At 39.5% G+C, this 17,894-nt stretch overlaps 1 protein-coding gene across 1 annotated transcript in view; it reads left to right on the top strand.

Moving 5' to 3' along the window:
* Window positions 1-17,894, top strand: part of tmem145 (transmembrane protein 145) — an 84,430-nt gene that overhangs the window by 59,411 nt on the left and 7,125 nt on the right. The window contains exons 8-14 of the mRNA XM_041793683.1: window positions 950-1,018; window positions 1,616-1,696; window positions 2,007-2,085; window positions 6,430-6,523; window positions 11,638-11,810; window positions 12,516-12,636; window positions 15,202-15,390. Coding sequence (XP_041649617.1) covers window positions 950-1,018; window positions 1,616-1,696; window positions 2,007-2,085; window positions 6,430-6,523; window positions 11,638-11,810; window positions 12,516-12,636; window positions 15,202-15,390 — 806 coding nt within the window. The remainder of the gene's footprint in view (window positions 1-949; window positions 1,019-1,615; window positions 1,697-2,006; window positions 2,086-6,429; window positions 6,524-11,637; window positions 11,811-12,515; window positions 12,637-15,201; window positions 15,391-17,894) is intronic.

The following is a 17,894-nucleotide window of genomic DNA, read 5'->3' on the forward strand; positions in this document are numbered from 1 at the left end:
AATTGCTTTGTAACTGAAAATGAGTGTAAGTTGCAGACGGACATCCTCCCATAACTTGGAACACAGGGGGTTATGGAGAGTTTATTCTTTAGTGTGTGTGGCATACTGCAGTAGAAAAAGACTATATAATGAGGTGCAAATACATATTTAGACTCTGCTGGAATCTCATTGAAATTTTATGCAGATTTAGTAAAGCCTTTGAATTAACTGCTGTATCTGTTAATGTGTATTTTATCTGGAGTATAAACTGACAATAAGGCTTCAGTTTTAATGAGTTTGACTTTATTTGTTTGCACAAGTTAGAATCAGACTTAAAATAATGCAGAGCGTTGAGCATATAGATAAAAAGGCCTAAAGGGACTTTTTCATTACTTCTTCCTAAATGAAAACAATTTCTGCAATGTCACAGGAATTTACAGATAATGGAAGAGACAGACAAAATTGTTGAAAAGGTTGTTCATTTAGCCAGGAGGAGATGACAGGGTTTTATTCATGAGAGAAATGTGATGGCCATCATTCAAGCACCTTTGAGGAAATCACTGGGGGATTCTGCAGCCAAAGCCTGTAGTTACACAGGGCAGCTGTGAGTGTGTGTTTATGGCCTGTCCTCCTGCTGTAAATTTCCTCCTGAGCTGCTGCTGTTTGCAGGGATGTTTGGTTGTAAAATTGCCTGCTTAAATACACATTAAAAATATTCCCTCTCACATCAGAGCTGGAGGGAGCACAGGAGATGTATAATACGTCATCTAAAGATGGGCAACAAAAGATAGATGCATACTAATAGGCACTCCACCATTCATTTGGCCTCCTCTGTTGTTATTTCTTTCTCCTCTCTGTACCTCTCTCACTCTCCTTCACCATCTGTTAGCATATCTCCTTCCTTTTTATCTCCATCCCCACACACACACCTCAGCCACCTCTATCTCATTCCCTTTTTTTCTCTCTGCAGACAATCTGAAGGGAAGACAGCTTCTTCACACAACCTACAAAATGTTTATGACTGCGGCAGGTGTTGAGGGTGAGATGTCTCCCATAACACAAACATTCACTCACACACTTCCACACAAACTCTCAGGAGGAGCTGCGCACATTACTGCATCATCTCATACCTTAATCCCAGCTTGAATAGGCGAGATATTATCGCCCTTATTAGCCTCTGAATGGGAACTATAGCAAACAGAAGCGTTGTGCTTCAGTGTTCAATGGTGCATGCTGTTACTGACAAACTACACCCCACTCTTCTCCTCCTCTCCCCCACTCCCACCCCCGTCTTGCTTTCTTCTCACTTGCTTGTCCCCTCTCCAAATCCCTTCTCAATTCTCCTTCCATCCCTAAAATTCTCTTTCACCCTCTCCTCCCATTTCTCTCACGCCTACTGCTCCTTTCATCAATTCCTCTTCTTTTTTGTTTTACTTCTTTTCTACTTCCTGCTCTCGTACTCCCTCATTATCATCTCCCTGTCGCTTCTGTTTTACATCTTCTCTTTACTTATTTTCTCTGACTACTCTACTGCCACTTCTCTTCTCTTCTCTTCTCTTCTCTTCTCTTCTCTTCTCTTCTCTTCTCTTCTCTTCTCTTCTCTTCTCTTCTCTTCTGCATCTTTTCCACTTGGCAGTGCTCAGCCTGTTGTTCCATTGTGTCTACTGGGGCCTGTATGCAAGAGATGGAGTCGGCAATGGCAGCCTGAAAATACTGGGTGAGTTTTTTTCTTGCATCGGCTCCTGAATGACTGAAACACTGACGGAGTGCCTGAAGGACTGACTGATGGACGGACCGATGCTGCCTCTCTATGCCCGAGCAGAATGAATAAGTGGACGATGACGGATGTGTTTGCAGGCTTGGAAGTGCAATGGCTGGTTTGACGGGCTCAGGAAGGATCATGCATGTTTTTGTGTGTGTGGACTACATGTGTGAGCGCTGACCTGGTTTTATCTTCCTCCTCTGATATTACAGATTGGGAACCTAATTACCCCCTCTGTCTCCTCTCTCTCACTTTCTCTCTCCAGGGAAATTACTGTTCTCTGTCAGTTTCTTGGTGTTCCTTCTCATGCTCATATTGTTGGGCAAAGGTTTCACTGTCACCAGGTGAGAGTTTTCTTATTCTACACCGTTTTTTTTCAGCCTGAGTGTGTATGTTTAAATGCGTTTATTGTGTGCCTTCGTCTGCATCTGTCACTTTGTATGGGTGTTTTTATGCTGCCACTGTCTCTCACTGTCAGGCTGCGCTGTCACAGTCCTGACACATTATCTCATAGAACGACAATGTTAGGTGTCAGTCAGGAAGGCAGTTAGTGTACCAGGCGTGATTGTTTGGATGAACTCCTAAGTTATGTAGCGATGCATAAATTTGGAAAAACAGTGGCATTGGGATATTTTTTGTCTCTGTTACACATACACTCACCAGCCACTTTATTAGGTACACCTGTTCAATTGCTTAACACCACAAATAACTAATCACATGGCAGCAACTCAGTGCATTTAGCCATGTACATGTGGTTATGACAACTTTCTGAAGTTGTACCCATCTTCTGATGGCTACTTCCAGCAGGATAATGTACAAAGCTCAAACTATCTCAAAACTAGTTTCTTGAATATGAATTCACTGTACTCAAACGGCCTCCACAGTCACCGGATCTCAATCCAAAAGAACACCTTTGGGATGTCCTGGGGCAGGGGATTTGCATCACGGATGTGCAGCAGACAAATCTGCAGCAACTGTGTGATGCTATCATGTCAGTATGGACCAAAATCTCTAAGGAAGTTTCCAACACCTTGTTTGAAGTATGCCACAAAGAATTAAGGCAATTCTGAAGGCAGAAGCAAGACCTGGTACCAGCAAGATGTACCTAATAAAGTGGCAGGTAAGTGTAAAACATGTGTCTTCCTCAAATGACTTGACGAGGGTTGTTACTATGCATTTTTGGATTAGATAAGAGATGCCCAACTAGGGCTAAACAATATATTGTTTTTCAACCTGCGATGGCCATGTGCACATGTGCAATAGTCGCATCACGAGAATGTGCAATGTTAGTCATGAGACCTGTAGCATTTAAGGTCGCCTCTTCTGTGTTGATGGATTTAAAATAAAACTGTAAGTTTTCTGCATCTAAGTCTGCCTGAAATCCCCATCAGAAGCCAAAGAACTGAACACTGCCTATGCAGTCTCCTGCATGTAAGTTTATGCTGTAGGTGACACTGCTGCTGTCACAGATAAGCTGCACTGGCATGACGCTGCAGGCAGCCGCTTAATTATGCGAGGCCAATCCTAGGTAAGTAGATCCTATGCTTCAAGCGGCACCTGGTCATGCTGCTTATTAATATATGGTCCGTTTACGCAGGAGTGTGATAATCGTTTTTATGTGATGCAGTATGTGTAAGTGACAAGAGTTCAACAACACTTTGAGCTTCTCTTTTATCAGAATAGGGCAGATCATTTAGACCAAATGTAACTTTGAACGTTGTTTGAAATGGTGGGTGACAATCAGGGTTGTGGGTTCAATCCCCAGCTCCTACAGTCACTGTGTCTTTGGGCAAGCCACTTGACCCCAATCTGCTCCCACTTCTTTGTTAGTGGTGTGTAAATGGGTATATGGATGCATCTGACTGGGATTAGCTAATACTGATGACCAATTCTCCATTCTGCTATCAGTGTGTGAATGGGTGTGAATAGTTGGGCGTGACCTGCAATGTAAAATCTCTTTGAGTAGTCAGATAACTGGAAAAGCACTATACAAGCTCAAATCTTTTTACCATTTAAGAAACACACTGACTTTGTAATTTAGGGAACACAGTTCATGAAGAAAAGAGTTGCCTTGTTGACCTTCACTTTCCCTCCTTTTGTGTGTGTACCAGAGTTACTGTCAGAGGTAGGAAGTCTGGAAATGACTTTAAGAAAAAAGTTAATAAATAATACAGTATATAATTGCTCAGATGTAATAAAAGTTCATAAAAGTCAGTATGCTGTCGCTGGTTAAGCTCTGTTGGTAGAGCGGGTACCCATAAATAGAGGTTATATTCCTCAACGCACTGGTCGCAGGTTCGATTCCTGGTCCCAGTGCAGTTTGGTGCATGTCTTCCCCCACTCTCTCCCCATATTTCCTGTCTCTCTTCAGCTGTCCTATCAGAATAAAGGCAAAAAATCTTTACTGTAAAAAGTCAATACATGTATCTGGTTTCTTTCTTTTTTTGATAAAAGAATTCATGATATATGTAGAAAGCAGAAAGAAAGTCCAAACTTTGGCCCAAGGGCCAGATGTGGTCTGTGGTCCATTCTTGATGGGCCTAAAACAAATTCTTATGCCCCGTCCACACAGGTGTATATGCAACAGTTTTATGTCGGATCGGCATTTCATCCACACAGAAACGGCATTTCAGGTGACTGTAAACGATACTTTTTGAAAACAGGTCCCAGAGTGCATGAATCCGTAAACGACTACCGTTTTGTCTCCGTGTGGACTGCTATCCACATCTTTCTTGAAATGACTACGTCACACATAGCGTATCTCACTTAAGGCGCCTGTGTGAGTCCGACCAAAACATTAATGACTACAGGGTTGTGTTTGTGCTGCAGAAGCTACTGAGCTTGTTATGGCTTTTACAGCAAAATCTAATGCTCCTTTACCACCACCGCGAAACGCATAAATCATATGTTCTTAAATCCAACGCGGAGAACGGCTAGAAGGACAACTAGAAGAAAGTTTGTGTCAATTTTTCTGTGATGTTCTTCTTCTCCTTTGGTGCATTTCCGTGGCAGCATTACAGTGCCATGTACAGGCTTGGCATATGCACTACAGCCTTTTCAGTCGTTTCAGTGGTTCCTGAAACGACTCAGTTTTTATGGAAAACTTTCTCAAAATGAAATGGCAATATATCATTTTCATCTCCGTGTGGATGGGGCCTTAAAATAAAAAAGAATGAAATATGACCTGCATTAAAACATGCAGCTTGTGTTGTACTGTATTACATTTCCTAGTATAAACATGACATGGTGTTGTGTTAATTCTATAAACAAACATTTTGACTAAAAGAATCTGTCAATTTGCTTTCTTTTATGACTGAACAGACATGACAAATTAAATGTAAAACAGACTGACAACCAAAACGACAGGAACATCTCCATTAATAACACCTCAGTGAATTAAGATGATTAAAATGATTACATCATCAGCAAATCATTGAAGTCAGTAGTTGTAGTTTATTCCCCTAATATTGCACATGCACAGATCACCGTTATGATAGTGAAATAGTATACTGTTCAGCCTGAATGTTATGAGAATAAGAAAGAGGGATGCTGCTTTTTGTGTTGCAGTATCAGCTGAATGATTTTGTTTCCCTGCAAAGCCAGCTGACAGTGTTGTGGTTCCCTTGCTGCTATTTTGGCAAGGCTTACTGGACATTTGCGTGGGAGAGGCATCATTTCACAATAGATGAATTATGGCTGCTCTCCTTGGCTGGAACATCAGCGTCTATCTATCTCACACCTGGTTGGACAATCTCCCTCCTCTCCTGACTGTCAGCTGTCTTTCCAGTTGTCCAGTTCAAATTCAGAAGTCCGGTTATAAAACAAGCCAGCTGTTCATAAAATCATATTTAATATCTGCCAAGCTTTCCCCAAAAGTACATTTCTGAGTCAGTTTTATGTGAGAACACATTCACAGCACATCCATGCTTTTTCAAATCTGAACAGCTTAAATAAATGGCTGCTCACAATTTTTTGAGTTCTGATTCGCGGTGAGTCATCATCTAAACTGGCGCTCATAGTTTGAAGATTTGTCCTGCTTCCGGCACAATTGAATCTCTGCGGATATTTTTCTAGGCTGAACTCCTGTCGTCAAAACTGAGCTTGCAAGATTTAAGCTGGCTTTTTTGACTGTAGGATTACATCCTCCTCTGGCTTCAGAAAATTCTCTGATCTCTCTCTCTCTCACTTATTAAACCCTCTTTAAACCCCAGTGAATAAACCTAAAACTGCATCTCCATCAAGCTAAAACACGGCTGTTTATCTGCAGTAAATGATAAGTTGACAGTTGGAGATAACTAACCGACAACTTTGATATTTTTCCTCTGATGTTTGCTGTTGAATTAGTTTGAGCTAAAGCATGTTTTTGATGAGGGCTTAACGCAGAAATGCTTCCATTTGTTGATGCTGCTGTGCAAATGAAGGAGCCTTAATTTCTGTTTGTAAGTGTGGGCAGTCTTTTCAAAGCCTGCCATGTCCACAAGTCTGCATCCATTTTATATTTAGCGATCTCAGCTGTCCTTTGTGCTGTGTGCTGTGAATATTGGCTTTTAGATTAAGCTGCCTTTGCTTTGTGTGTGAAGAACCACACACATGATCTCTCTGGGTTTGTTTAGGGATTTGTTTATTAGCTGTCGATTTATCCGTCTGACCTCTGAGCCTTCTCATATGTGTGTGTTTTTGTGTGTCAGGGCGAGAATCAGCCACAGTGGGTCGGTTAAGTTGAGCATCTACATGACAGTCTATACGATCACCTACGTCATCCTCTTCATATACGAAGCAGAGGTACAGTATTTCACACTAACACAACATCATACATTTTTTGCACAGTAGCTTAATCCTAAAGCTCATTCAGAAAAAACACACTGTGCCCGTATCAAGTCAGACTTGAAGCTGTTTTTTTACACTTAATGATATTGTTCCCTCCTGTTAGGATCCTAGCTTGTGTTTTAAGATGTACACTTTCAACAAATCATCTAAATATAAATAAACAATTTCAAAGATCCAGGGCTTATCATTGCATGTTTTTTGTCTCATAATAAAAGTTAATGGCCAAGTAAATTATTAAAATAGTATAATATAAGTAATTTAATAATAGTAATTTGTAAGCATCTATTTCCATATTCAGCTAAACATTCATTTAAATTTTGTTTAACCGACTAGTTAAAAGAGGAGAAAATCCTTGGAAAACTGTCAAATTCCTCACAGGGTCATTGTGTCGGTGAGTGTGTGTGCCTGATACTGTGGGGCTAACATTAAAAGCTAGCCTTCATTCCTCTTTGCAGATTAATATTGTGCTTTGATATGTGGCCTCTTTTCACTTCGGTTGAGTAGATATATGTGAGTTCAACCCTCAACAGCCTACATACTACCTTATTTCCATTTACTTTTTAAAAAACTGGCATACCACGCTGCTTCTACTACTCACTATAGTGGCCTCTAGCAGCAGAAATTTCATTACAGTTTAAAAAAGAGATTTTGACTGGGATTTTAAGCTTGTGTTTATAAAAAATTACAGGTTATTAGTTTAACCAACTCGTAAATCTCGTGCCAGCTAATTTGATGAACGAGTTTAACCATTTGATCGCGCACATCCCTAGAATAAACAAATACTAAAAACAGAAAACTTCCTAGATCTTAGTCTATGGAAACATCCAAACGCAAATACAATTCCAAAAACAGAAAAACACAAGGAAAACTCTCAGGAGTATCAGAGGTAAAGACATATCTGACACTGCAGGATAGGAGCACAGAGACTAAATACACTCAGGGATAATTGGATTCAGGTGAGACTAAGACAATCAAGCACAGGTGAGACTTATGGAACAATCACAAGCTGATTCTTGTAGTGGTTTCAGACAGACATGGTTCTGATTCTGGTTCTGGCTCCGTTCTGGAGTCTCAGAACCTTGGTGCTTTCTGGCAAACTAGCCCATGTTCACACACATTTAAGCAGAACCAAAGTGGGAGGGTGTTACTCTGCGTTACTCAGGCATTTCTTGAGTTGTACAAGTTGTTGTTAGTGCCTCTCCCATTTTGACTTGACTTGACTCTGCCGCCTCATAAATGGGCACAACCGTTTGTATGATGTAATCCAAATGTGTGTTCAAGAGTTACCAGGGAGGACTCTGGCCCTGCCTCTGAGGGACCTGACTCAGGCGGAAGGATCCTGGACTTTGAGAACAGTTACAGTACAGGGAAAACACAAGGGGGGCAAGGATTACAAAGTAAAACAGGAAACAAGGGAAACGCAATAAGAGAAAGGGTCTGAGTACTTATGTGGATGGGATATTTCAGTTTTTCATTTTTCATAATTCACTTGGTCAGTATGGGGTACTGAGTGTAGATTAATTGTAAATTAAAATATTTTTTTTTTCAACCATACCTTCAGGCTGCTACATGATAAGATTAAAAAAGATGAAGGGGTCTGAATACTTTCTGAATGCACCTGTACATGAGAGGACCTGCAGGTTACAGTCAGGCCTTAGACGAAAAACCAGTTCATTCCAGTCACTGGCCAATCTAGCACTACACCTTTCATTATCCCTATGACATTTATTTATCGAGCTCTCAACTTGGAAAAAAAAACTGCCAGTCATAAATAAAAGTAGGAAGAACTGAGATTTTTTTTCTCAACAAGCTGAAGCAAAGAAAATTATCAGTTATTTTCACACACAGCTGAAAATTCATTACCAGTTTGACAGCTATTTATTTTCTTGATTTCATTTCAAGTCCTCATCGTGTCTGCTCAAATGTGAGGATTTGCTTCTTTCCCATCTCTTATAACATGTAAATTCAGTCTATTGTTGGATAGAACAAACAAAATGATTCTTTTCTTTCTGACACTTCATAGACAAAGATGACTCAACTCATTTGGCAATTAAAGACAGAATGTACAGCAGTGAAAATAATCTTTATTGGTAGTTCTAATCTCCACACTATTGAAGAAATTCAACCACAGCAGTAACTTAAATGAAGTCTGAACTGGTTTCTTAATTAATGTGTTTAATTCAGAGCCCAGCTTGTAAAATATGTGACTGTTCAAAGTTCCTCCTCTTCAGATTGAACTTGAAACAGCATTTTAGTCACACAAGGATGACTGAGTGGGAGATTTGTCCTGACTCGGTATCTGCTCTGGTGTTATAGCTCTCTTTGGCTTTTTTTTTTAATAATCTCATAAAGATTCATGGAAGAGTTAGGCTCACAGATCAACGTGGGCTGTAATGGCTTCTCCTGTCATCTCACTCATTACATTGATATATTGCTTAATATAAATATGCATCAAGTTGATTGTTAAGGGGGAAGAAATGTTAAATGAGTTACAAATTATAGATCCTGACAGGCAACTTCCAACTGCAGGCACAAGTACAGAAGTACTTAGTACTGTACCTGAAATTAAGTCCAGTCATATTCAATGACTGTTTCTTTAAGGTTTCTGTGATATGGAGATTTGCTGTGGGACCTTCATTCTCATTATTGATTCGGTGTTTCTATTTTGAGCTTATGAATTAATAACAGTTACATACGTTTCTGCATAGGGCACAGTAGCACAGCCACATGTGATGATGGTACATTAAGGGACAGGGGCGTTACAGTCTTTGGATCCAACCTAGGAACAACCCAGTGGGATTTGTGCAATGCTAAATTTAACCCTGGAGCCTATAGCATCTCTCTCACTGCAATATGTGGATGTGAAGCAGTGTGATTTATCTGCCGTCTGCCCTCTTACATGCTCCCTGCTATTAAAGAGCCAAACTCAGGGGAGCCTCCGCTAAAAATACGCCAAACTAGGTTACAATCAGAGCTGAGAGAAGACTTTAGGCATGTTTCTGGCACCAAGCCTGCAGCCAGGAATCTAACAGGCTCTGGTTGGACCCCAAGAAGCTCCTCCACAGTGAGATGTGAGACCTATGCATTATGTAGCAAGGGTAACCCTGTATGGTCAACGCTATACAGTCACTGGACTGTGAAATGCAATCTAGAGTCCACAGATGCAAGAAAGGCACCACACACATAAAAGCAGAAACTTGCACACACACATTTCGCCGACCTAGATGGGGAGAAGGAGCGTCAATGTCAAAGACTCACACAGAGTTTTGGCTCAGTCGTCGTAGTGCATCAGCTGAACGTTGAGTCATCCATCTTATTAATGAGGACATGAACTAAAATGTGGCATAAAACACCCAGAATCATCTTTTCTAGTCCATGTAAAAGTTGATCCAGTTTGTTGGAATACCACAATGTTAAATTTAAATGTGATACAACTAAAAATGTAACTGTATGAATACTTTTTAAAATAACACACAGGAACAAAAATAAAACTCTAAGGCACCCAACGTTCAGATGGTACACAGTATAGATCATTATCAGAGATTTGCAAATCCTTAAAACTCTGGTCGCTGTTTTTTTGTACTAAAACAAACAATTTTCTTAAGAAAAGAAAAAAAGGCATAAAGCAGTGGCTTTAAAGAGGATGCTTTGTGAGCTCCTGAATGTAAATCCCAACCCCTTTTAGAACACATTCCCTTATTTTTCCCCTTTAACCAGTCTGCATAAGAACTGACCGCAATTTTATGCTCTTGTTCAGCCCTTGAAAATTATATTCAAAGAACTGTAAAACAAAACAAAACATGCAAACAAAGAAACAAAACAACACAAACATAGTATTGGCAGGTCAATCAAGCTGCATTCTGTCTGAGAAAGCCAACTTTTTCATTGTATTTATATTTCATGCATAACAATGTACCAGCCCTCTAACTTGGGTATCTCTGTCTTTAACCAGTTTCATATTATGGCTGTTTTAATTGAAATTAGCATAATCATCCATATATTTTTGTTTGCAGTTCCCTAAAGTTCCACTTCTTGTTTTCAGTTACCAAAAATTGCAAGCATACTCCTGTCTGAATTACATAACTGCACTGGCAATGTTTACTTAAAGTCCCCAACAAGCAAAATCAAACGTGTGCCCAAATACAGTAGATATGGTGGAATGAAATGACTTTAAACATTTGAAAAGGCTGAGAGCTATGTGTGACTGAATTTTGGATTTAGACTTTTGGAAAGATTTTCACCTCTTATGGTGCTAGGTTTTTTTGGGTGGGGTAAAATATGGTCTGTGACCACCAGGGCCTTAACTTTTTGGCTCATCAGCCACTGTGGCTAGTGGTTAATAGCTAGGATTTTCACCAGTCACTATGTGCCAAATCTGGCACATCTGGGATAAAATGAATCACATTGTCTTTTTCCCCTCATCATCGTGATCAAAATAAGATGTCCTTCCCTGAATGTAGTAAGTTAAACTACACATTTTTGTCTGATTTCTCCTGGTCAGATGTGCTGATACCTACTTTTTTTGTAGTTATTTGAGGAAAAAATGCCCCCAAATTTGCTTCACTATACAATAAACAATGGTGCTAAAAGCCAAGCACAATTAGATTGAAGGATAGTTTCTAACAGTAATAAACTTAGTCTGCCAAACTGGCTGTTTAGATTCAATGTGGTACCTGCCACAGCAAAGAATCCACCCACATTTGGTGGGTGTTTATGTCAAGCCCCGTCTATGACGTATGAGAGTTTATAACTCTCACCAATGCTAAAATGATATAAAAGCATTAAGCAGATTATCATCAGATTGTGTAGATAACCCTGGGGTTATCAAAAGTAACATAACAGAGTGATTTCTGACAGAAAACAACCTAAAATGCCCCAAAATATATGTTTAAAGAAAAACATACGACAGCCTTAGCACAAAATGTGTTGCTTCAGATAATCTATTTGCCATGTATGTTCCATTTTCCATCTCTATATTATTTTATCCTGTTTAAATTTCTGGGGCTGCTTGATTGTGTTAACCTACTTGACAGCAAACCTTGTCTCTAACGCTGATGTTCCTGTGCCAGTTTTTTGACCCTGGCGAGGTCCTGTACGCCTATGACAGCCCTGCAGGCTACGGACTGATGGGCCTGCAGCTGTTGGCCTACGTGTGGTTCTGCTACGCTGTGTTGGTCTCCCTGAAGCACTACCCTGAGAAGCAGCCCTTCTACGTCCCTTTCTTCACCACGTACACACTATGGTGAGACGTGCACAGCCTCCTTCACTCTCTGCCCTCGCTCTGTGGATAATAGCACCTGAGCGGGAGCTTGCTGGAGTGGGAAGATGCACATTTTTCTGTTTGAGGTCTCTTCCATTTGAATAATTTATGAAGCTCAGTGAAAAATGTGCATGAGACAGCTGATGCTTTTGTGGTGAAAGAAGATGTTGTTTATTCTGCTTCACCCTTCTACGAAAGTGTGTGCCCAACTCAGAGCTACATTATTGTATTTAAGCCAGTGATTGCTAGAAGAAAACACCTATTTTTCCTCTGCTGATGAGGTCTCTTTCTTTTAGAATAATTTATGCTGGTATATATGAATTTGTGCCAGATAGTTTAAAGCTACTCACTGGGGAGCAGTGCTTTTCATTTACCCTGAGAAAAACTCATCTACATGTGCAGCTCAGCTTCTCTGCCCTTCACTCACTCAGTATAATAGCACGAGCTTGAAATGAAGAGTAGATTACAAAGACTAATATTATCTCAGTATTTCTCTCTCATTGCCACCACTATCTCCTGCCTCATTATCTACGCCTCTCCTCTCCTCCCATCTTTATCTCCCTCTGTGCTTTACATCTATTTCCACTCTCTCCGCCTCTCACCCTCAAACTCTTTCCTCATCTTTTTTTCTTTTAATGTGTTTTTTTCCACGCCATTATCCTAAATCGACTCACTTGTCTTCTGCAGGTTTTTCGCTGTGCCTGTTATGGCTCTGATTGCCAACTTTGGGATTCCTCGGTGGGCCCGTGAGAAGATCGTCAACGGCATTCAGCTCGGCATCCATCTCTACGCTCACATCGTCTTCCTGGTTTGTACCACACAAACACATATACAAAGGCTCTTAAACTCTTGCAGACCGTCATACCTTTATAGATCACATTTTCAAAAGTCATTGTCGCCGTTGTCAGTTATATATTATTCACTATCCTTGAGTCATGCTGATTGTCTCTTCCACACATCATTATCTACCTCCTCTTCACCTCCTTGGCATGTTATTCTTCACTAATGTGTCGTTCTGCTCCCACATATGTTATTTTATGTTTCTTCACACTGCATGCATGCAATTCCCATTTCTTACTTCAGCATCTAAAAGCTAGCTGTGACCTATATACTGGTGCAACCATATTAAAGAGCTGAGATGTGCAGTTATGACTGCAAGTGCGGCTACCATTGTCACACATTATGTACTATTCAGTGCTGGTAGAGTTGTCACAATACTAGAATTTGGAATTTCAATACAACATCTGTCAAAATCAAACAACATCAATGCCTTTTTGTTACCACTGCAATAAAAAAGATCCCAAAACTTGTGAATGTAGCTTTTATTTACATTTTCAACATAAGGAAGATTCCCTAAACCTGTGGTTCTCATTTATTCTAACATCAAGACCCACCAGTATCTCATTAACAACAAATTGCAACCCAAATTTCCAACATTTTGCAAACGCAACCAAATGTTTTTAATTTAAAATTTTGCAGTTTGACTTGAAATGGACCAAAAGACATAATGGAAAAAGGGAATGGAGACATATCCTTCAAAATAAGAGCCTGTTGTAGATTTCTTTCCACATATTTGTTTTTAGTCACACATCTGTGACCCACTAAAAATGGCTTCACGACCCACTTTTGGGTCCTGACCCACCAGTTGAGAACAACTGCCCTAAACAGTAAATGCATAGTAAAATTTGGCACTGTTTATGGTGATGAAAGGCAAAATAAAAAATATTTCCCTAGGAATAATGTATATGGCTGACCTAAAATCAAATATTCCCTAAAGTACCATTAATAAACTGGAAGAAGAGAAAAGTAACTTTTTCATTAATAGGTCAGACAATAAACATGGCACTCACAGACACTACTGTTAGTCCCATTTCCATTACCCTTAGAAATGTGCAAACTCTAAATCGGGCAATAAAAAACTCGTAATGGAAACATCCGAATTTCAAAAAACCACTCAAGTATTGCTAAAAAGTTTTTACGCTCTCATGAGGAAGTTTCTCAGACATTTCAACATAGAAGTATATCGCGAAAGTTCAATAGAAACACTTTTTCTGCATTTACACGTCACAGGACATAACGTACGGTGTCACATGATCAGTTCACTCCAAGCCAACATGGCGCGGCACCAGTGGACAGAAGAAGAGACCAACAGTTTCTTTACATCGTACTTACACCCTTATGCGTGGCTTTTGCCGTACATGCTGACTTTGCCTCTGAACTATCATCCGTTGCCTTCATCTTTTGTTCAAAATTGCACGTCTTCAGCATCAGTCAAACTATATTCTGAATCTTCTCTCATGTCTCGGCAGAAGTCTTGGTGTGTTTCTAACTTCTTTAGAGTGTAACCACTGTACAACAATCAGAAGATAACATCTCTGCTGTCCATAACACTGCTCTGTTTTAGCAACAGGACACTCTCCATGGCTGTCCTCTGTCTGTTTCGCTCTTTCACTCTTTCTTTGCTCACTGTTTTTTCTTCAAAACAGTGTTACTTTTTGTACTATGGAACATAAAATAGCAGATATTTTATTATTTAAAGCATGTGGTTTCAAAAAGTATCCAAGTATTTAAAAAATGGCAGCCTTAGCTCTCAGTTTGCAGTGATGCTCTACACAGTGCTGCAGAACAGACTGTTGGGGGTTAGAGCCTATTTTTACCCTCTTTTCCCCCTCATTAGATCATAATCCTGCATATAAAGAAAGCAGGGATATACTGATGAGTAAATGAACTTGTGGAGTGGTGGTTCGAATGAAAAGACTCCTCAGTTAAAGACAACAAGTGACCAAAAGAGGTGGGCTGAACGGCAGTTTGTGTGTCTGTCAACTCACAACAATCAACACAGGCTGAGATCACCACTATCATGTTAAAGATGCTAAAGGTGGGAACTCTTAATGATGAAAACAGATGGAAGGAGTTAAAGAGCTACACATTTGCACATGCTGCTGAACATCAAGGCAATCACACATGGAGACAGATGTCCAGAAGAAAGCAGTTTCAGTCCTTTTTAAGCTAGAAATTTTTCTCCTTTTATCTCTTTTGATTTCTTTGTTTTCATCATTTCTTAGTTTTATTGGCTGTTTTGATCATTTTTTTTAGGTTTCTGGAGTGTTTCTTTTTCCTTTTGTCATTGTGTTTTGATGTCTTGGGTGAGGCACTTTGAATGTCCTTGTTGCTGCTTGTTGTGCTATAAATATAAACTTGCCTTGCCTCTGGTAGAGGCCCCAGAACAGACTGGTGTATATAATGGTGCAACCTGAAATCTGTTTTTATGGTAGATGGCATCTTAAAGAATCAGTGTTCATCCTATCTTTTATCCAAAGCTTTGGATAATCATGACCTGGCTGAATGAATGTCTTTTTGTTTTGTCCTTCAGATCATCACACGACCTTCAGCAGCCAATAAGAACTTTCCATATCATGTCCGGACATCCCAGATTGGGATCCTGCTGTCCAGTCCAAAAGGAGGCGAGGGAGCTGAGAGCTTCCCTCACCATGCTTATGGAAACAGCTCCTTCCTTGGAGACTCTCAGCCCAACTTCACAGAACTGTTCTCTATCCAATCAGTGAGTCTATTTGGAGCCCTTTTCACACATGCACTGTTTGACATTTCACAGATAATTTCAGGATATGAAGGCTCTGATATTTTTAAGAACAAGATTATCTGTTTTGGATCTGCTCACAGAACTTGGGGGGTGGGGGTGGGGGTGGGGGGGGGAGGGGGTAGCACGTGTATAAAAACAAGGAGGATTACTTAGTGATGACCACAAATTCTAGGTTAATACCACTACAACATCCTGCGTAAAGACGTTTTCACAATACAGACACCACAGGAGAAAACAATGTCATGACTAAAGTCAACCATAAGGGGAGATCAAGGGGGAAAACTTTCTGGGGCCCAACCAAAAGGAGGTCACGGTCCATTGTAAAGTTAATCTGTGATAACCATATTTTATATTTTATTACAACAACCGCTCCTATAAAAGTAACAAAAATTAATATTATTTATATAAATACATAATATTTATTTATTGTTGCTGTGGTCCAATCTAGCCATTTAAAGATGTACACACATTTTCTTAAAACAGAATTACCTTTTTATTGATAATGTCAAAAATGTAGATGGGGACATTGACTAAATCCTTTGGAAAGTAGTGTCAGACCATGATCTGCACAAATGTTAAGATGCCAGAAAATAAAGTGGTGTAAAGTGGTTAAAGAGAGGCAAAAATGGGTCAAAGGTGACAAAAATAGAATAAAAGAGGCAAAAATAGATAAAGCAGCAAACATGGGTTAAGAGAGGAAAAAAAGTAGGGCAAAAATGGTGAAAAGCGGTTAAAAAGTGGCAAAAAGAGGTGGCTAAAGTCGTGAAATGAGGTTAAAAAGTTGCAAAATTGGTTTTATATGGAAACACATGTGGCAAAATAGGCAGAAACAGTGATGAAAAGAGGTTAAAATGTGGCATAAAAATATAATTTGAACATTAGAACCCAATAACAGCTTGGCACACTTTTCAGCTCCAAAATAATTTAACTATTTGCCAGGATGCTAGCACCAATGCTACTGATTCAATTCAATTATCAATAAATCACAACTGCGGAGGGCCCAATCACTGGGTTTCTCAGGGGTCCAGGTCATTCTGTGTGCAGGCCTGATCATGACCACTGAAGCAATAGTAAGGAAATATAGCAGCAAAACTTTGCTTAACATTAGTGAAGTCATTGACATGTACACTTGCTATCTGCTGACTTTACCCTTATAGGTTCTAATAAAGACACCATGAAATCTTGCATCATCTTGCTCACCCTGACTTTTTGCAAAAATTTTACCTGGAAGCTGGCAGGAAAAATTGCAGATAAAGTCAGAGTAAAAGTCAGGCTATTTGCAGTCACACATGCAGCTCACCTGGATAATTTCAGAAGAATTTTAGGAGAGTAGTGTGTCTGTAAATGAAGCTTTATCGTGTTTACCCACGCATATGTAATATCCTGGGCTGATGTAGAAGGTGAAGACAGAGTGGAGGGTAAAAAGGTGAAAACATCAATTATTCATTCACATCTATTTAATCTAGAGAGGAAGTGCAGAAACAGGTTAAAAGCATCAGAATTAGACTTTCAGCTGAGGCTCTGTATGCCTTTTTATATTCAGTTTAAACATCCAAAAACTATTTTGCAGTGTTTGCTTTATGAAATTAGATTCCTCTAAGTGGAACCCATTCTAGATTCTTTTAAAATGCAAACCTCACTGTGTCAAACCTTGCTTGAAATGAACCATTGTCTTATCTAAAACAAATGTGTCCAATTAGAAAGCATCAGTGTAACATGAAAGTTACTAAGGAAAAAAGATTTTAGGGAACATTTCTTGGCTGAAATTGTGGTGTCTGACACAAGGGAATTATTAAATAGGATTATTAACATGACCAAAGTAAGTCCTGTGTTTATAACTTTAAATCTGATAAAGTTACCTTTTCATACTGCAGAGAAGTGAGTCACAGGAAGAATGTTAGACTTAACTGACACAACAGGCAGACACTGGCAGGAATTATACAACATGAAAGAGAAACCTTAATACCTGGATCAGAGAAAAAAAAATGACTTAAAAACTCAAAGAAACTGAAAATAGCACAAGTAATGTAGCCCACAAAAACATTAAAGCTGATCTGAGAAGACAAGCAAGTTCTAAATTTACATTTGAAAACATCTTAGGATAAAGAAAGTTGATTCTGTTGTTGGGATATAAGGGAAGCACTTAGAAAAGAATTGTCTTACTTCCTTTAGGCAAGTGTTGAAAGAATTAATGTGCTTTGTTCCTCAGGTTCTTCCTAGAAATCCAGCGCAATAAAAAAATGCTGCGCTTGCTGCAGACATCTAATTACAGAGTGAGAGTCTGGCTGTTAAAGTACAATTAAACAACATGATTTTGTACTTGGCCTTTAGTCTTTATAAGCCTGCTATCAAGGTGGGCATTAAGCATTTCCCCTCAGTGTTCCTTAATAAAATATACTCTGTCTTTTGTTATTTTGCTCCAGTGAAAGACATCTAGTTGCAGATAATTACTTGCACTGACACAG

The sequence above is a fragment of the Cheilinus undulatus genome, linkage group 8 (assembly GCF_018320785.1).
Source record: "Cheilinus undulatus linkage group 8, ASM1832078v1, whole genome shotgun sequence".
Lineage (NCBI taxonomy): Eukaryota > Metazoa > Chordata > Actinopteri > Labriformes > Labridae > Cheilinus > Cheilinus undulatus.